Below are 21,154 nucleotides of genomic sequence, written 5' to 3' on the forward strand. Positions count from 1 at the left end.
GTTCTCTAGCGCAGGCAGGTTTTTCACTGATACAAATAAAAAAATGGTTTTTCACTGATAGTTCTCACAAGACTTGTCTTTGGAACAATCTTTTTATTTTACATTGCGATAAGTCTTTATTTTATGAGAGTTGGTTTAAATATAATATTCTTTCTTTATTGGATATGATGGATAACCAAGTTACAATGATTTCTGCCTGAAACATGGATTTGTATGTCATCCTAAAGAGTTTTATACAGTTGTAAATACCATTCCTAAAAGTGTAGTATTGTTGCTCAAAGGAACTCTTTCTCATTATTCTGTGGTATTTTCTCTTCCGTCTCTGAGATTGGATACGTTATCTATTAGAGATCAAAAATGTACCAACAAATTTATAAGAAGTATTTTCATTAATAGACTTTATCCAAATCGACTCAGACGTCACCATATTTTTAAAGATTTTGACTCAAAGGAATTAAAAGAATTTAGAATAAGCTACCTCTCTTTTCCAATCTTCCCAAAAGTAAAATAACTTCCATTTAAAATAATGAATGATATATATCCATCGAAAGAATTCCTTAGATCAAAATTTGACATTGAGGAAAACTCGAGCATATTGAGCATATTAATTGGGATTTTATCAACTGAAAAATTACATTTTAAAAGAAAATTAATACCACCCAAAGAGTTGAATATAAAATTGGGGAATATATGCCACACAGTATCTTTATTTTTAATGTACTCGATTATCCATTTTATTTTAAATACCTCATTGAGGTCTGTAAAATTTAACACTTCAAGACCCCCAAATTTTCTACTATTATTTAAAATATATTTTCGTAAGTAGTGAGTTTTTCTTTTCCAAATGAAGTCATAGAGAATCTTATCCAAATCCTTAACAACATTCTTTGGAACTTCCATTGACATTGATACATATACAGACCTTGAAATCCCTTCTGCCTTTGACCGTAAAATGCCACCCATTAAGGACAAATCTCTAATTACCCATGTATTATAGCTTTTTTTTAATCTCTTCAACAATAGGCTTAAAATTTAATTCATTTCTTTGCATAAATCTTTACATATTACTATACCAAGGTATGTTACAGTGTCTTTAATTGGTATTCCTTTAATTTCTTTCAAAAAACATTCTTTAAGAGAATAAAACAGACTTACTCTTATTCATCTTTAAACCAGAGACCTTAGAAAATTCATCTATACAATTTATAACACTCTCCACTTCTTCACTGTTTTTGACAAAAATCGTGGTGTCATCTGCTAACTGACTGAGTTTGTCAAACACTGAGATTCCATGAAAACTAGCTTTTTTGATATGAGTGGCCATCACTTGCACAGCTAATAAAAAAAGAAGAGGCGATATAGGGCACCCTTGCCTCATCCCACAGCCCATATTAAATCTCGGACAGGTACCATGAGTTAACTGGATAACATAAAAGAATAAAAAGACATAAAAGAATGTTCAATAGTATCAAACGCTTTATAAAAGTCGATAAATAACATTAAACTATCATCTGATATAAAATGTCTGTAATCTAATATTATTTCCAATATAGTGTCCTTTCAAAAAACCTGATTGTTCTTCATCAATTATCATTTTTAGACATTTTTTAAGTCTTTTTGCAAATATATGTGAATACATTTTGGTGTCGTTGTTTAATAAACTAATTGGTCTCCAATTTTCTAAATAGAACTTATCTTTGTTAGGTTTTGGTATAAGTGTAATTACTCCTTGTTTTAGTGAAGAAGGAAGGTCTCCAAAATCAACTGAGGTGGATAAATCAGTTTGTTTGGGAAAACGCTGCCTCGTGTTACCACCACGATTACGTCAAATGACGAAGACCATCTTTGAGTTTTTATTGGCTACGACCGCCGGAGGCGGGGCTAACAAATCAAACCCGGAAACGAGCATAACAATAACAAGAAAATATATGAACTGCAGTCTTTACACATGCTACAATAGGAGAAAATATTGCACTTTTCATAAGTACTTTGCACACATTGACCCATAGAAATGTTTAAATTTCCTCAGCACGCCAAACAAACAAACATTCAGTGTCAAACTATAAATAATACAATGACTTCATCTGAAATGCTGCTCACATTTTTTTTATATATATATAAAATGGATAATATTTCGAGCTTGGTAATATGACAACTACAAAATTTATTATGTTTTATCACAAACGACTTAAATTCGACCTTTAAGACGTTGAACGTTGTCCACAGGCAATAACTTTATACTTTTACTCCGGTTATACCACATCACGCATTGCTTTAAAGCATTCAAAATCAATTCAGTCTGACAAATGAGTATGAAACTGCAATATTTATGAATAATATTGACTATAAGGTGTAGTTTTGAGATGGGAATCTGTCTGAGATCTAGTGATGGTAAAGGGGAGGGGGTGAGATAAGCTTGATTTGTTCATACTTCAACCACTGGGGCTCTTCTGCATCTTCGCCATATACAAACGCGATGAAATCAAGCGAAAACACGGCATGAGCTCGACGGGAACCAGCGGCACCGACACATCTGCCACCTTTTAATAACCGGACGCGCTTTTCCTCTCCGGGTTACCGACTATATAGTGTTCGGGATGGGTAAGGAGGTGAACGGCGTCTCTCGGAGTCGCTTTGAGGCGAGTAGCCACTGTTTATTTGCAGATTGACTTGTCGATGTAAACAATCTTGCGTTTTTACTCCTAAACGGCTTAAATAATGGAGGATTATAAGTGCAGTAGAAGAGGCCGAGCTTCCGCAATCATACATAAGAGTTCAGCTCTTCTCATCACTTGTCAGTCTGTTCAACACATTCAACTAATGTATGTCGACCAAAGGCAACATCAAACACGGTGTTATGCCTCTTAAGTTCATATATTTAGTTTCTTGTGAAGTCTAGTTTGTGTCGGATTGTATAAACACAACCATTGTTCCAAGCTTGAGCCACAAAAGGTGCTTTAATATTTCTCTGTTATTTAGGTGAAGCAACAGTAGGTTGCGAGCTACGCTTCGATGGCTTTTATAAATGAAACCGGTTAGCTGAGATTATAGGAGACGGATAATGGTGGTAGGCCCACAGGCTGAAGTGGGGGAAAACAAAAGCTGGATATATACACAGGCCTTTACGCGTAAAAAACATCTTTACTATAGGACAGTTGGGCCTGTTTCCCTCGAAGACGCACGACCAGCCGTGTTTAAACAAGTTATAACTGTGTTTACGTCTGTTGTGTCTCAAAACTTAATGAGCTGACTACTTAGACTGCATTTTCGTGGCATATCAGCAGCGTCCTGTGATGCTTACTAGGTTTGACACACAGCCTTAATGTTGAGGCACATGGCATTGATGCTATGCTTTAATATCGGGGGTTTATGTCTGTAGTTGCTCTTAAAGATCAGATGTAGACATGCAATGTCAAAGTGAATACATTGTAGGCAGTTACTAAAGATTATTTTGTTATGCAATGCCCCATTGTTGATCTACCCTGTACTATATTTGAATATAATCCTATCCTAACCAAAATTTACCATGGTGTCCAGTTTCCACCACATTACCACAGGTATTTAACTCTCTATACACCGTAGACACAACTTTAAAAGCCATTTTAACCATTCAGGGTGTGACATTACTAACAAATCACCAATATTTTTACATAGACTAACTGTCCTCTTTGTTTGCCATTTTTATTTCTGATAACAATCTCAGCATGGCTGATGTGAAAGTGACATTGCACCAAGTATATAAGAATGGGAATTATTAAATAAACATTTAGTAATTATAATTATAAAGTTCATGCATTATTGATAACTTGCACTAGACACAAATGCTATTAAAAACAACATGCGTGTTCTGAAACATTCTCCCATAATCATAATTGTTCATTATGACTTTACAATAATAACCAGGACATTTAAGTGGAAATATGATTACTAGGTTCATTTTTGTTGAGAGACAAGGCCTAGTTGTAGTATGTCTATTGCAAAGGCATGAATGTAATCAGTATTAAAGAAGCACTGCATTGTTACCGGCTTAGGCCCGTTTCTTTTTTTAGGATCTGAGTGATTATCTGGACATTGTTTTGGTTGGTTACAGCAGCATGAGTTATATTTACAAATGAATGCCAGCTCATCTTATGCTCATTTGCTTGATTGTTGCAATATTCCCTGAAAATAGGGATATGTCATACAGCAGTTTTATTACTGTGCAGTTGTAATTGGATCCTGTGAAAGTGTTACTGAGGAAATGGGGTTGTTTATGGGTCAACAGAAGGTATAGCTGACAGATTTCCAGGCCAATCAGAGCTAGAAACAGTTGCATTACATGTAAAAGGAAGCGAGTCACTTTTTTGTCATGAAGTTAGCTAATATAACAGATGAGATAACAAGAAATGTAATTCAGTAAAATTGTAGTCAGTAGCAGTTATCTTTATAGCAAAATGAGTGCAAAGATACTCAGAAAACATTCAAACAGGTTAAAGTTACATAACACTTGCCTACTGAGAATATATTTAAAACAAGTTTAGAATAAATAATACAAAAATTTTTTTAACTTAATGTACTAAAATAACTAAAATTCATCCATGTGAAAACAATTACAGGAGACATTTAGATATAAAAGGGATCTGGTCATCTGGTGATATACAGTGTTTCAGATGAGCTGGAAACAAGTGATCAATCATTCCTGGTTTGTAACAGTTTGCAGTCAGACATCACATGGCTCATCCTTAAACAAACAAACAGATGGAAAGTCGCCTCATTCAGCATGGACGGGTGAAAAGAAAGAGGAACAACACAAATGTGCAAGTTCATAATAAAGAATCGCTGTAAGTTATCTCACACATTGTTTGTTTGTCTTTCTCAGCTGAGCCAATGCTTTAAAGGGCCTGTTCACCCAAAAATGAAAGTTCAGTCATCATTTACTCCCCCTCGTGTCATTCCAAACCTGTAATGACTTTTTTTTTCATCTGTGGAACAGTAGAGGAGATTTTTGACAGAATGTCTAAGCAGTTTTTTCCATTACAATGAAAGTGAACAGTCTCTGTAGTTGCGAAGCTGTAAATATATGACTAAAGGCCCGTTCACACCAAAAAACGAACCATAAAGATTACAGTAACTATTAGCGTCCACACCAATGTACGGTAACATTGTTTATTTTAAGCACACACTGCAGTTATGTGTCCTGCTGCTGCTTTAAATGCATGATCGCTTTAGTGTCAGATGGATTCTGATTGGCTGTCAATGTTTTATTCGTTCTTCATTCTGAAAGTGATTCCAACGATCTTGTTCAACCTTGTCATTATCTGTGATAAATTGTCTGTGTTAATTAGTGAATTTTGGCAAAGAGGCCTCAACAGACTGCTGGGATCCAATTCTTGTTCAGATCAAGATGGGCTTATAAAAAGAAATCAGTGTTTTTGTATTTTAACAATAGACTGGCCAGTGCACACAGAAACAATTTATGTGCGCTCCACTCTTCTTTGATGTGAGGTTGAGGCAGTCACTTCTTAAAAAAGGGAACATCCGGTCCGGTCTGAATTATTCAACAGGACAATCTGTATCTCTTGTTACCACTTGGAAAAAAGGTTTTGTGGTTTGATGGGAGCAAGATAAGCCCTCTAGTGGTAATTTCATATAGTATATTTGGCACAAAGTCAAGTCTGTAAAAAACGAAATTTGGGATTGAAATTCTTTTATTTTTTTCCCCCCAGAAAAATTAGATTTGTGTAATTGTTTCGATGTTAAATTACATTCTGCACTACTGCCAATTTACAAAAAGTGACAAAATAATTACCTTAAAATATTATGTCTAGTTTAAAGGAGTAGTTACTCCAAAATTAAAAAAATAATAATACATACTTACCCCCTTAAGGCTATCCAAGATGTAGATGAGTTTTATCAGAACAGATTTGGAGAAATTTAGCATTGCATCACTTACTTTCCAATGGATCCTCTGCAGTGAATGGGTGCCGTCAGAATGAGAGTCCAAACAGCTGATTAAAAATTGTGAATATGTTTCTTACAAACATGCACCTTTTTGTTTCTCAAGATGTTAATTAATGAACTGGAGTCATGTGAATTGTGCTGTTTGTATCAGCTTTTTGGACTCTCATTCTGATGGCACCCATTCACTGCAGAGGATCCACTGCTGAGCAGGTGATGATTTGATTATGAACTGAAAACATAAAAATAAAAGCTAATTAGACATTATTATTAATCCATTGCTGCACATTTTAGGAAGCAGTAACTGACATTTGTTTAACAAAAAGTTATTTCAGTAAAATAGATCTTTTCATTATTTCATTCTTTGATGCATAAAACAAATGTAACTTAATTTGATGTCTACATAATGCTAAAGAACCTTGTTATGAAATGACAGGCTCGGTTTTCTCACATAAGAATATAAAAGACACTTCAACAATGTGAGTATTGTATTGTATTGTTGAAAGTGTGTGATTTGCTGTAGCACACAAACCGTATAACCCTGTTGTTGACCTTTGAACTCATGAGTCGCACAGTTTTATAAATGCATGTCTTTCTGTCTCCTCAGATGTTCTCCAGTAATGACGAGGCTTTTATCAACAAGAAGCTGCCGAAGGAACTGCTGTTACGGTTGGTGTGAAACCCATTGAGCACTTCTCTCTCTTCCTGCTTCATTTCCTTATTTTTATAATGTTGTCTGGTTGTTAATCTTAATCATCTCTCTCTTCTTCATCTCCTTGTCTTTGCTGTTTTTAGAGCATAGACTTGTTTTCGAACAAACAGAAATAATGAAGACTTTAATGACTCTGCTATCACAACCTTTTGTTAATGACGTTTGCTAATAGTTCTGATGTTTTTCTGCAGAATTTTCTCATTTCTGGATGTAGTCACACTTTGCCGCTGCGCACAAGTCTCACGAGTAAGTGTGTTTTTTTCTAGGCACTTGATAGATTAAACTTGTGCTTTGTGGTGCATTAAAGGGGTCGTTGCTAAAAAGAACATTATTTTGTGTATTTGGTGTAATGCAATGTATTTATGTGGTTTAAGGTTCAAAAACACATTATTTTCCACATACTGTACATTATTGTTGCTCCTATATGCTCCTTTCTGAAACGCAACGATTTTTACAAAGCTCATCATTTTGAGAAGTGAGGCATGCTCTGATTGGCCAGCTATCCGGTGCGTTGTGATTGGCTGTATACCTCAAGCGTGTGACTGAACTGTTACGCCCCTTACCATATTGTGGTGCCGTGTTCTGGCGCGACGACACAAAAACAATAAAACCCATTATAAACAAGGCATTTGTTGCATCCAGTGGGGACATAATTACTGATTCTAATGACTTATACTGTCTTTTTACGCGTTGCGTTGCGCCATGTAAACATTACCATGTCTGCATTTGTGATTGGAGAAACAACAATCACTACCCTACACTGCTCAAAACTCACGTTTGAATCGCCAGTGGCAAATTCTTTAAATAAGAAAATGTACTTACAGGCTGTGAGTCAGAAGCGCCAGGCTGTCCTTGCAAAGTTGGAATTGCCCCACTTTATAGAAACAGCCTTTGGGCACAGCTGGCAGGCTACTCCCAGGTTCAGGAAATAGCTGCACACACTGGGTTGAACTGTTCTGGAACAGTGTTGTAAATATAACTTAACCACTGATTTCTAGTTGTGTACTCTTTTGGAAGCCCAAACAAAGTACTTTTGCTTTCACGGCGTCTCCAGGACATGGCGCCGGCGGCAGCAACGATGCTACAGTGAGAATAATAGTTCCGCCTTCTTTCATTGCGTAAACATTTGGGCGGTGTTTTGCAAATCTTCCCACACCGTGACATAGATATGTGGCGACATGTTTAAATGATCTGTTTTAGGGGGGCGTGGCAGAGTCTTAACTTATATAAAGAATATCTCTTTGGTTTTGAGACTTTAGTCTTTGCTACTTCAGGGATCTTATCTATGCACGAACAGCTTGTAACACTCCAAAGAAGAAGGAAAACTTGAAATCGCATCATGACCCCTTTAAGTGTCTGTTTTGACATTTGCTCATTTCTTTTAAGAGCCTCTAAAATGGGCACTGTCAAAACATCTACTATAACATAGTAACAATTTTAGTGGATTACATGTTGTTTGCAGTGATACTTTGTCTAGATATACAGCCATCTTTGAGTGGGTGTCTATGGAGTGAAATGAAAAGAGCTCTTCTAGAATAATATCTTTAGTGTATATGTATCGGTGGTGGATTATTGAGTTTCTGTTTCTCATTTGATCTCTTTCCATGATTTTCTCAGTCATGGAACGTGTTAGCCCTGGATGGCAGTAATTGGCAGCGCATTGACCTCTTTGACTTCCAGAGAGACATTGAGGTGAGTGGACAGACGTTGTTCTTAATCTGGAGTCTGGACAGTCCACATTTTGTTCTAACTATTAAAATACAAGCAATTTCAGACATTATTTAATACAAAAGTAGCTAAAGATCATAAAAAATCTCTTTGTTTACAGGGCCGTGTGGTGGAGAACATCTCAAAACGGTGTGGAGGCTTCCTAAGGAAGTTAAGTCTTAGAGGATGTCTGGGAGTTGGAGACAGCGCTCTCAGGTGGGAAAGAGGGAGCAGATGAATGCTTATCTACGCTGAGCACGTTTTCACAGCAAAAAGATGAAAGTATTAATTCTCGAAGACCCATTTGCAGATGGGGGCACAAAAAATTAAGCCTTTTTTTTAACATTTACATGTATGCATTTGACAGAAGGTTTATCCAAAGCAATTTACACTGCTGTTCAAAGGTTTGGGGTCAGTACTTTTTTTTTTTAAAGAAAGTAATTATTTTATTCAAAAATGTTGCATTATAAATGTCTTCACTTTTTTTAAAACAATTTAATGTTTCTATTTGAAATACAGTAAATGCTGTTTGAACATTCTATTCATCAAAGCATTGTGAAAAATGCATCACGCTTTCCCAAAAATGTGAAGCAGCACGACTGTTTTCAGCATTGATGATGATGATGATGATGATAATATATATATTTTTTTATCAGCATATTAGAGTGATTTCTGGTGGATCATGTGACACTGAAGACTGGAGAAATGATGCTGAAAATTCAGCTTTACAATGACAGGAATAAATTATATTTTAAAATATATTCAAATATAAGACAGTTATTTTAAATGGCAATAATATTTTGCAATATCACAATATTGTTTTCGCAATTTTTTGAGACTTCTTTCAAAAATCTTTCAAAAAAAAAATCTCACCCCAAACTTTTGAACATGGTATATTTGATCAGTTCAATATTTGGGCTTGTATTTTGTATCAAAATGCTTTCAGTGATAAATATCCTACTAACTGACAGATATAATTGAAATAGGTGTTGTGAGAATCCACCTATCTTTTTGTCAGCTCTACAGAAGAAAAAACTGACCAATCTGAAATGCTTTCCACCTGTCAATAATTTTGACTTCTGGTTTAGCAGCAGAAAAAACAGCTGCATTTTCTTATCGTATCTTTGCATTTAAGTACATTTAAGATTTGCCATCTTTCATTAATAATTTAGAGCAAAGATACTTCAGTTTATGTTGTCACTTTGCTCTTTATGTAAATAGGCAAGAAAATAGACTACAGCTTTAAAATTCACTTTGTTGTCTGCTTTCCATTCTGAAAGACATTACATTTATACTCAAGGCATTATTGCTACTTGAAAGGAAATTCAAGCTTTTTTGTTTAATATAAAATAATTTTTTGTCTCTTGCAGAACGTTTGCCCAGAACTGCAGAAATATAGAGCTGCTCAGCCTCAATGGCTGCACCAAGATCACTGACAGGTGAGTAAAAGATGCGACGTGTGTGGAAATGATTTGTTGATCTCTGTTGAACTACTCTTTCTTTTTGCAGTACCTGTAACAGTTTGAGTAAATTTTGTCCCAAACTGAAGCACTTGGATCTTGCCTCCTGCACCTCAATCACAAACCTGTCCCTCAAAGCTCTGAGGTCAGCGTTCGCAGATGCACACACTTGATGGTTATGCAAAATGCTTCTCTTGGGCTAAATGACTCCGTCTGTGTCATTTTAGCGAGGGCTGTCCGTTGCTAGAGCAGCTGAACATCTCGTGGTGTGATCAGGTGACCAAAGACGGCATACAAGCGCTTGTGAGATGTTGTCCAGGACTCAAAGGCCTGTTCCTCAAGGGCTGCACACAGGTAATTCTGTGCTTTCACAACATGTTCAAGACTTCTTCGCTGTGCTTCCACCTTCTCAATGTTATTTTGACACACTTAGCTAGTTCTAATTGCTTTTGAAACATATTTAAATGTGCAGTATGTGCCACTAGCACTCCCCCCCCACAGTGCTGTTCAACTAAAACTATTAATCTTTTTTGGTGATTGAAATAGAGCTGGAAAATTTGAAGTATTAGATTAAAACTTTTAAAAAATGTAAATGAAAATTAGTAATATTACCTTGGCAACTAACTGAAATTAAGTTGAAGTAATAAAATTACTAACTGAAATTAAAAGTAATTATTTTAATAATTACTAGCACTTCTTCACAATGATATTGTGAACTGTAACTAAAACTATTAAAAGTAATTTTTAGGTAATTGAAATAATGCAGAAAAACCTAGAAAAGTAGACATTTGAGAAAACAAACTGAAATTAGCTGAAGTTCTTAATAAATTTAGAAATTGATTAAAGCCATATAGAAGAAACAAAAATGACAAAAGCATAATCTAAAATTAAAACTGAAATCATAAAAACTAACTAAAAGCTAGGTCAGAAGCATTGGTCGGGAATTTTTTCGATTCTGTTCGGATTTGAAATTTGATTTCGTTTCTGTTTCCGGTTCTGTTCCAGTCAAAATTTAGTTCGTTTCCGGTTTTCATTTTCGTTCCTTGAGCTGGTTCAGAGCCCTGATTTACAGTCACACACAGGAGTATTGTGCAAACTGTACTTCATAGGGATGTTTAGATAACTATATAAGAATTCACGTTCACGTTTTTTAAAAAACATTTTCATTTAACTTACAGAGCTCAGTTTATATGCTTCCGTTTGTTTTCTATTCTCTTCTATCAGTTTAAATGCTTCAGTTGTTTTGATATTATATTATATTATGTTAGGCCTATATTATATACCTATTAAATAATTGACCTTGTTTTTTAATGGAGTCACTTATGCTCATCAAGGCTGTATTTGTTTGATCAGAATACAGAAAAAAAAACTGTAATATTGTGAACACTTAGGCTATTGCAACTTCTAATTTTGGTTTTCTATTTTAATATATTTTAAAATATAGTGTATTCCTGTAAAGCAAAGCTGAATTTTCAGCATCATTACTCCACTCTTCAGTGTCATATGATCCTTCAGAAATCATTCTAATATTCTGATTTATTATCAGTGTTGAAACTGTTGTGCTGCTTAATATTTTTTTGGAACCTTTTTTCTTTGATTCTACGATTAGGCTAATAAAAAGATAAAAAGAACAGCATTAATTAAAAATCTAAATATTTTCTAACAATATAATTTAAAAATATAAAAATAAATAAATATTTGATGAAAAACCAACTTTAAAAAACATGATAAATATTGCTGAAATAACTTCAAGTCATTTCAAATAACTTAAACTGTAATATATATATAAATGTTAAAAAATTGAATATATTTAAAAGTTATACAGAAATATTGCCATAAAAAATGACAAAAGCACATGACAATTTCTAAAATAAAAAATAAAAGCTAATTTACGTTACACAAACAAAATGAATGGATTACAAAGTTATTTCAAAGTGTAAACAATTATTTGTCAGATAACCTAAAAATGTGGTTCATGTTATCATCAAGGTTAACTGTTATATGGGATTGTGCATAGTGACAACAAAAGACACCATAAACGTTGTCTGTATGCTATCATATAGTTTCTGAAGACTTAAAATGTTTAAATTTATGGTAATTGTTGTCACTGATTCTGCAAAACACCATAAAAATAAATTGTCTTAAAACAGATAAATAATTTTTTGGGTGGTTAACTGTCCCTTTAAATCCATTCATTATCTGTCTCTCTCTTATGTGTTCTCTCTTCGTAGTTGGATGATGAAGCACTTCAGCATATTGGAGCACACTGTCCAGAGCTAGTCACACTCAATTTGCAGACGTGTTCAGTAAGTCGCACACATTCAGTCGTACAAATGAACAGGGGTCGGGTGTGAATATGTCCTGTGGATGGGTTCCTCATGCAGCTCTGTCTCTTTGTGTGAATCGAGCAGCAGATCACAGATGAAGGTCTCATAACTATCTGTCGCGGGTGTCATCGGCTGCAGTCTTTATGCGTGTCAGGCTGTGCAAACATCACAGACGCTATTCTCAATGCCTTGGGCCAAAACTGCCCTCGCCTCAGGTGTGTAACCCGCACATCAGCTGCAATCCCCCATAACCCAGTTTTTCTCCTCTTTTAAACGATGCATCATTGATCTCCGTGTCTTTGTAGAATATTAGAGGTGGCTCGCTGCTCTCAGCTTACAGATGTAGGCTTCACCTCACTAGCACGGGTGAGTAAACAATCCCACAAACACATGTGCTGTGCTGTGCTGATCCTCCAGAGCTTCTAGCAACACAAATCCAGCATGTCATTTCCTCTTTCATTTTTTACAGAATTGTCATGAATTAGAAAAGATGGATTTAGAAGAGTGCGTACAGGTGAGTCACAATGGGTTGGCATTAACAGAGTAACGCATAAAAGTAAAAAAAAAAAAGTAAAGTCGTGACGTATTGTCAAGTATGGTGACCCATACTCGAAATTGGTGCTCTGCGTTTAACCCATCCAAGTGCACACACACAACAGTGAGTAGTGAACAAATGCACACACACACACACACACACCGTGAACACACACCCAGAGCAGTGGGCAGCCATTTATGCTGCGGCGGAGCAGTTGGGGGTTCGGTGCCTTGCTCAAGGGCACCTCAGTCGTGGTATTGAGGGTGGAGAGAGCGCTGGACATTCACTCCCCCCACCTACAATCCCTGCCGGCCGGAGACTCGAACCCACAACCTTTCGATTACGAGTCCAATTATCTAACCATTAGGCCACGACTTAATAATAATAATAATGTTCAAATATTGTTACAGTATTAATTCTACAGTAAGAACATTAGATTTGATAAAAACCCTCTATAAACTATTTATTGTTGCCCATTGAAGTGATTAGTCACATTTGATGATGATAATTCTGAAATAAATCTAATAAAATTTTGAAATGGGTGAAATTTTAATGGAGACTCTAAATAGAAGGAACTTGAAAAGGATGGATTATTTTTTTTTATATAAAAGGAATTTGATATTTTTATTATAAATGTTTATTAGAATTCTTTATTGTCATTATACACGAGATACAACGAAATACTATTCATTTATATATACTTTATTCTCTCGTCTTAGCGTAAATATTTTAATTGTACATCTCTGTATCATGTATATTTCTTTTTAGTTTTTTTGTCCATGCACCTTACGCAGAAGCTCTGCAATTTCGTTGTATTATTGTGTACAATGACAATAAAGAATTCTAATATTAACTTTGATTAGTTAAATAGAATAAAACATAAAATAAAAAACTAATTCGTACAAACAGCTCATTCTTTGAGTAATGTTTTCCAAATCATAAAAACAAAGACCTTTATAAACGTTTGAAAAAGTTTTAAATTGTAAGCCTGAATGTATCTTTTAAATTTAAATGTTCGTTTTTATGATGATTGTGTTTTAGTTTAATACTACTAGATGTGGAATCTTGTTTCCACCACGGAATAAAACAGAAAAATTGTGATATTTTTTTTATTTTTTTTGTCTCACAATTCGGACTTCCTTTCTCACAATTCTTGGGGATAAAAGTAAGAATTAGTGCTGTCAATCGACTAATCGCATACAAAATAAAAGTTTGCATAATTATTATGTATATATAAATACACACACATACAGTATATATTTTGAAAATATTTGCATGTCTATATCTATAGTCATATAATTTATATTATAAAGAAATATATAAACAATTTTTATATAAATATATACATGCATGTGTGTATATTTATATATACATAATAAATATACACAGTACACATATTAAAACAAAAACTTTTATTTTGGATACGATTAATCGCTGTACTATGGAGCCTGGCACGTCACCTGTAGGAGAAAAAAAAAAAAAAGTTCATAAACCGTACTCACAAATTCTTAAACTGTTCCCTCGGTTTAACAAATCGTGCCTACGGATTAATAAACCATACCCACAAATTCATAATCCGCAGGTCACAATACCAGGTTTATTATACAATAATAATCAAGTGCTAAGATTATCACAAATGAAACAAGATTTTGAAGCACATCTTTCTTATTAAATCGTCGTATTCCACCTCGTAGAGCCTACCCTTTACAATAGATAGAGAATCACTTGACAATTTGCTGTAGGCCTATTCCACATAATAATATGCAATAAAACAATAATAGGCTATAATATGACTCGTTAACACGTGAGCTTGCTGTTCTTCTAAAATGAATCCGCGAGTACAGTTTACAAACCCGTGGGAACGGATTGCAAAAGCGTGTGCGCCGATTATGAATTTGTGGGTACGGATTCAAAAACTGAAGATACGGTTCACAAAAAATCAGAGATTGGAATTTCATACAGTTTAAGAATTCGTGAGTACGGTTTATAAACTGAGGGGATGGATTGTAAAACAGTCGCCGCGGATTGTTTTTTTTTTTTCCTCCTACAGGTGACATGCCGGGCTCCTTACTATGTAGTTACCTCTTCTTTTAAATTCCTTTTATTCCATGGCAAAAACAGGCTTTCATACCACCTAGATCATGACATATGCTTTTAATAGTGGTCTTATATTAAATTAAAGATAGCAAGTTCTTAATATTATTTCCTGTTTTGTATTTTATATATAACTATGTATTTTGAAATATATAATAATTGTTAATATTATTATTCAAATTATTTTGTATATGTTATTTTGGACAGACATCGATGCAAACATACAACAATGTAATTATCACATTATTTATTTTCTCACTGTCTTTAATATAATTTTACATCTTTCTCTAAAGATTACAGATGGAACGCTCATTCAGCTGTCTATACACTGCCCTCGACTCCAGGTTCTGGTGAGGATTAAACCACAAAAGTGTACAAACAAATGACACTGCATATTTTAAAGTCAGCATAAAAATTCAGTTTTCTCTGATCTTACTATAAACAGTTAATTTATGCATATGTTTTGTTATTTTATATTATCACAATACAGAAGAAAAGATCTGTCACTACTATTTCATCACTATTTTAATTAGTGTTGTCAATTTAATGTGATCGGTTATTTAAAAACTATTTTTAGAGAGAAAATGACCACATTTTGATGCACTCATCTGTCTCCAAGTTATCTTTATTTGAGGGCTTTTCTCCACAAATATTCATACATGTGATTGTGACGTTTCTTGAGTGTTATGGACTAGTTTATGTGTTTGGTTCTCTGGCGTGTTGCAGAGTTTGTCTCACTGTGAGCTCATCACTGATGATGGCATCAGGCAGCTGGGCAGCGGACCCTGCGCTCACGACCGACTGGAGGTGATCGAGCTCGACAACTGCCCGCTCATTACAGATGCGTCTTTAGAACATCTGAAAACCTGTCACAGCCTGGACCGCATCGAGCTGTACGACTGTCAACAGATCACCCGCGCTGGCATCAAGCGCTTGAGGGTAAGCCCTGCTTCTTTTGCTTATGCTCCGTGAGGGAACCGCAGTGTATTATTGTTTCTAATCTTGTGTATGTTACTAAAAATAAAACCTTTTAGGATATAAATTTAAGATTGATTTGCAATTCATACGTATTTTACGAGGTGGCTAATTTGTACGAATTCGAACGACCTCACTCTACACCCCAGTGACGGGTAGGTTTAGAGGCGGGGTTAGGTGTAGGTCATTCGTACAAATTCATACGAATTATGCAACTCATAAAATATGTACGATTTAGCAAAAAATGTGTACAGGTTGCCGTGAGATCGGGCTGCAGTGCTCAGTATGGTCCCAAGAGATGGGTGTAAATATTTTTCTAAATTGGGTGATGCATCATGCAAATTGGCATCCATTAAACTGTGATTCTGGTTTAGTTCATAATTCATATAAATGGTGCAAATGTAACTGGAGAAATTAGTGAATTTTAAAAATTGTTTTCAAATAACTGACCTTAGTATTTACGCAAATAAAATTTAAGTCCGAGTCAACCTAGAATGATAATTTTTTTTTTGTTATTTTAACTAAATTATAGTTAAAATGTAATTAAATTATAAAGTAAATTGTAGGATTATTTGAACTATTGCACATATTTGTATAAGGTAAAACGAGCCTATTTTATACAATATAAAATTGTTCAAAATTAAAGTACCGGAACACACAAAAAATTGACTATTATAGTATTAATAGTTTGAAAGATTTGGCTTTTATTTACATTTGTCTTTTTTTCAAAGTAATATTAGTTTTATTTTCAGTAATTTGTGCTTTTGCTGTTTTATTTTTTAAAAACCTATTTCAAATTAACTTTTTTCTGTTTTAGTCATTTTAGTACTTTAGCATATTTTAAATTCTAATTTAAGTTGTTCATCTAATATTTATCATTTTATTTGATTTCAGTTGACAAACACCTTGTAAGAATAGCAGCACTGATTTCGACACGAGGGCGTTAACACAGCACAGTCATCAACCTGTGCTTACAGTCTCAAAATGGATAGATATTATCTAACATGTATCAGTTTAAACTTTGGTTGTTTTTGCCACCATGCAGAATTGCTGCATCTGTTGACGTTTATTTATGGTAACATTGAGTTTTAACATTTTAGCATTCATTATTTTTCATAAATAAGCAGTCTTATAGGGCGGGAAGTTATCATATGTTGGTGAGCTTCCTGCCAGGTGTACATCCACAATTTTTGAAACTTTTTCTTTTTTTTTCTTGCATCCCTCTGTAGACTCACTTGCCCAACATTAAAGTTCACGCCTACTTTGCACCTGTGACTCCGCCTCCATCGGTGGGCGGAAGCCGCCAGAGATTCTGTCGCTGCTGTATCCTTCTATGATGTAAAACGGACTCTGCATCTTGACCTCTCACCCACTGATCTACCTAGAGCACATGCTGGTGGGTCCCCGGTCAGATCGGATGGGAGCGACAAACTCGACACCCAGTCATGAGCTTTAATCAACACTACAGTCCGTTCAATGGCTTTATACAAGACTTTTATGGTAATTAAAGTGGACGAATTGGGGAATGTGCTATTTTGTTCATCAGAAACTATTTGGAGAAGAAAACAGTGGGGCCTTTATGAGAAATACACGGCCACTACAAAACGTCATCGTGGTTACGCGGTCGCTGATGTTCCTTGTTTTTGGATGGACCACCTGAATTTGATTGGCGATCATGGTAAACAGGAGACGATCACACGGTAACCAGCTCAAGGATTCATGCCTCATCTATAACACACAGTGAGCCCCTGAGGAACCCAGCTTTGAACACACATTCAGACACATCTCTCTCTCATACATACACTCACAGATTCTCTCTTTCTCTCTGTCTGTGTTGCTCTCAGTGGCTTTGTTAAACTTAGAGCAGAGACTGAATATTTTCGAAGCATGATTGTCTTCCGAGTCTTGCTTTTTTTTTTATCGGTCTTTACCTGATAATCTCTTTGGAAGGGGTCCGAGTTTCAGCCGGCCGGTGGAGAGGCAGGGGAAGATGTGAGGTTAAAGATTTAGGCTGCAAGTAAAGAAGGTGAGAGGGAAAACAGGAACTGTATTGAGATGATGAATGTGTCATGCATGAGATTACAGCATCTCATGCATTGTGTGTGTGTGTGTGTGTGTGTGTGTGTGTGAAAACCTGTCATTCGTGATCACAGAGAGAACGGCAGTGGGCTTCATTCATGAAACAAGCAGAATTAATTTCTCTTGTGAATCCATTAGTTTGCCTGTGGGCACTTTTGGCCTCGTAGCCTTTAAGAATATAAATGCGCTTAAAACGCACTTTAAAAAAAAAAAACATTTTCATGAATTTATTTCAATAAAATTTTATACAAAATGTAGTAATTAAATGATGAATACCAAAAACATACTTTGAAATATGGTGAAAATGATGTGATTCAGAAGAATTACGATTTGACAATTTGAAAAAAAAAAAAAAAAAAAATCTTGATGCCACACAAAGAAAGAAATATATATATATATATATATATATATAATGGTGTGAAAAAGTTTTCTATTTATTTCAATTTTTGCGTATTTGTCACACTTGAATGATTCAGATCATCAAACTAATTTTAATTACACAAAGATAACCTGAGTAAATACAAAAAGCAGTTTTGAAATAATTTCATTTATTAAGGGAAAAAAGCTGTCCAAACCTGCCTGGCACTACGTGAAAAAGTAACTTACTATTACAGTTACTGTAATAGTAAATCTAATAACTGGTTGTGCTACCCTTTGCAGCAGCAACAACTGCAATCAAGCGTTTGCGATAACTGGCAATGAGTCTTTCACATCGCGGTGGAGGAATTTTGGCCCACTCTTCTTTGCAGAATTGTATTAATTCAGCCACATTGGAGGGTTTTCGTGCATGAATGGACTGTTTAAGGTCATCCCACAGCATCTCAATCGGATTTAAGTCCGTACTTTGTCTTGGCCACTCCAAAACCTTAATATTGTTTTTCTTAAGCCATTCGGAGGTGGACTTGCTGGTCAGTTTGGGATCATTGTCTTGTTGCATAACCCAAATGCGCTTGAGCTTGAGGTCACAAACTTGACGGCCGGACATTCTCCTTCAGGATTTTATGATAGAGCGCAGAATTCATGGTTCCATCAATTATGGCAAGTCATCCAGGTCCTGAAGCTGCATAACTGCTTGGGGATAATCAATATATTTTCTGGCAAATGTGAGACGAGCCTTTGTTCTTTTTGGTCAGCAGTGGCTTTTGCCTTGGAACTCTCCCATGGATGCTGGTTTTGCCCAGTCTCTTTTTTTATTGTTGAATCATGAACACTGACCTTAATTGAGGCAAGTGAGGCCTGCAGTTCTTTAGATGTTGTTCTGGGTTCTTTTGTGACCTCCTGGATGAGTCATCATTGCGCTCTTGGGGTAATTGTAGTAGGCCAGCCACTCCTGGGAAGGTTCACGACTGTTCCAAGTTTTCTCCATTTGTGGATAATGGCTCTGACCATGGTTCTCTGGAGTCCCAAAGCCTTAGAAATGGCTTTATAACCCTTTCCAGACTGACAGATGTCAACTATTTTGTTTCTCATCTGTTCTTGAATTTCTTTAGAGCACGGTATGTTGTGTTGCTCTTTAAGCATGCTTCACTTTTCCAGACTAGTTCTATTTAAGTGATTTCTTGATTCAACAGGTCTGGCAGTAATCAGGCCTGGGTGTGGCTAGTGAAATTTAACTCCGCTTTCTAAAATAATGTGATTAATCACAGTTCTTTCATGATTTAACAGGAGGGGGCACTAAATTTTTCACGCAGGGCCAAGCAGGTTTGGACTTCTTTTTCCCCTTAATAAATGAAATCATCATTTCAAAAGTGCATTTTGTATTTACTTGCATTATTTTTGTGTAATATTAAAATTAGTTTGATCTGAATCTAAGTGTGACAAATACACTGTAAAAAAAAAAAAAAATGTTGAGCCAACTTAAAATTTTAAGGCAACCAGCTTCAGCAAAGTTCAGAGAACTCAAAAATCTGCTGAAGCTGGTTGCCTTAAAATTTTAAGTTTCAACTTTTTTTGCTTTTTTACAGGGTATGCAACAAAAAAAAAAAAAAAACAGTAAGGGGGAAAAACCGTTTCACGGCACTGTATGCATGTATGTATATGTTCAAATAATCACATTAAAAATTCATATGAGTAAAACACTAAAGTTTGATATTTTTGTAATGCATATTTTTACACTGAATCTCCAAATGAATGTAACATGAAGATACTTTAAATATTTGTTTAATTGCATCTTTTTACTCTGGATCAGTTATACCAGTGATACCAATATTGTATTGGTACCGTATTAAATTATTTTTTCACAATTTCTATGGATGAAATGAATAATTGTAGCCATTCAACATTACTGTATAAATTAAAGCAATAATTTTTAAACTCTGTAAGGCTTTAGAAAAATATAACAACTTATAACAGAAATTAGCTTAAAACAATCTTCACATTTAGCTTTAGAATAAAACTGCCTTTTATTTGTTCATGTCTCATATGTCGTCTCAGACAACTCCGATGAATGACAAATATTGAAGTGGTTTAAGTAATTAAAACTAATTAACAATGTAGTTCAAAACTAAAAATAATATTTTTGTGATAGATTTTCATAGTTTTAGATTGAATGTCTGGGACAAATGTAAAATATCAAAATATCTATAAATGTATAAAAATAAAACAAACAATACAATAAAACAAAGACCATTTTAAACTAACCAATGAGATACAAGTCTTCATAGCTGGAAAAAAAAAAAGTGAAATGTTTGAAGTAATATTTTTACACAGAAATGAATTTGTTCTTGTGTTTCATGAATGAGGCCTGATGTGTTTTAGGTCTGATTGTTTTCAAGTCTGCTGATTGTTCTTCATCCACAAAACAAAGCGAGCAAATAATCAACCGTAAGCATGTACTTTACAATCAATGCACTCGTGAATCATCCGCTGGCTTGTAAAGTACAACATACAGATTTGTGCGCAAATGTACTCCGATTATGAAAACAATCAAAGGTGTTTGTTTTAAAATGTCTTGTTCGTGTTTGACTGTGGTCTTTTCAGTTTAGCTTCTCTTTTGAGTCCGTGTCCCTGCGAGGCCACTTGTGGAAATGTTAGTGTCTGTTTCTTTTCATGAATTTCTGTAGGTAAGCATTAGAAAATGTCCATATTGAAATGAGTTGCAATATATGTTGAATATTTCAGTAGGGCTTTGTGGAGGTATATGGATGAGCTGGAGGTGATGTGGCTTATATGCCGTTTTGTGGCATAAAAGCATTAAATGTTTCAGATAATGATACTTGATGAAAACTGCAACTACATTAAACAACTTTTACATTAATTTACATTCAGTTTCTTCAAAAAGTGCTCACACTCGTACACTTTAGACAGAGAGCACAGCGGCTGGGATTAA

The 21,154-nt window shown here is 35.0% G+C and overlaps 1 protein-coding gene across 2 annotated transcripts; it reads left to right on the forward strand.

Moving 5' to 3' along the window:
- The first annotated feature begins 2,331 nt into the window (after positions 1-2,331).
- LOC306847033 (F-box/LRR-repeat protein 20-like) lies at positions 2,332-18,167 on the forward strand. 2 transcript variants are annotated; one of them, XM_079380769.1, is made up of 16 exons: positions 2,415-2,639; positions 6,545-6,606; positions 6,841-6,895; positions 8,267-8,341; positions 8,478-8,572; positions 9,727-9,795; positions 9,866-9,961; positions 10,044-10,170; positions 12,048-12,122; positions 12,228-12,358; positions 12,449-12,509; positions 12,613-12,657; positions 15,066-15,122; positions 15,499-15,711; positions 16,793-16,822; positions 16,977-18,167. In XM_079380769.1, the coding sequence occupies exons 1-15, from the start codon at positions 2,598-2,600 to the stop codon at positions 16,808-16,810; spliced, it is 1,221 nt and encodes a 406-aa protein (XP_079236895.1). In that variant the 5' UTR covers positions 2,415-2,597; the 3' UTR covers positions 16,811-16,822; positions 16,977-18,167. The 2 variants fall into 2 exon arrangements, with proteins under 2 accessions (XP_079236894.1, XP_079236895.1); XM_079380768.1 differs by lacking the exon at positions 16,793-16,822 and having other exon boundaries at positions 2,332-2,639.
- The last annotated feature ends 2,987 nt before the right edge of the window (positions 18,168-21,154 follow it).

This window comes from Barbus barbus (genome assembly GCF_936440315.1).
Source record: "Barbus barbus genome assembly, chromosome: 27".
NCBI lineage: Eukaryota > Metazoa > Chordata > Actinopteri > Cypriniformes > Cyprinidae > Barbus > Barbus barbus.

Coding starts and splice junctions, on each gene's coding strand:
- LOC306847033 (XM_079380768.1), top strand. CDS start 2,598: ATGGGTAAGGAGGTGAACGGCGTCTCTCGGAGTCGCTTTGAG. Junction 12,359..12,448: donor CAAAACTGCCCTCGCCTCAG/GTGTGTAACCCG, acceptor GTGTCTTTGTAG/AATATTAGAGGTGGCTCGCT. Junction 15,712..16,976: donor CTGGCATCAAGCGCTTGAGG/GTAAGCCCTGCT, acceptor ATCCCTCTGTAG/ACTCACTTGCCCAACATTAA.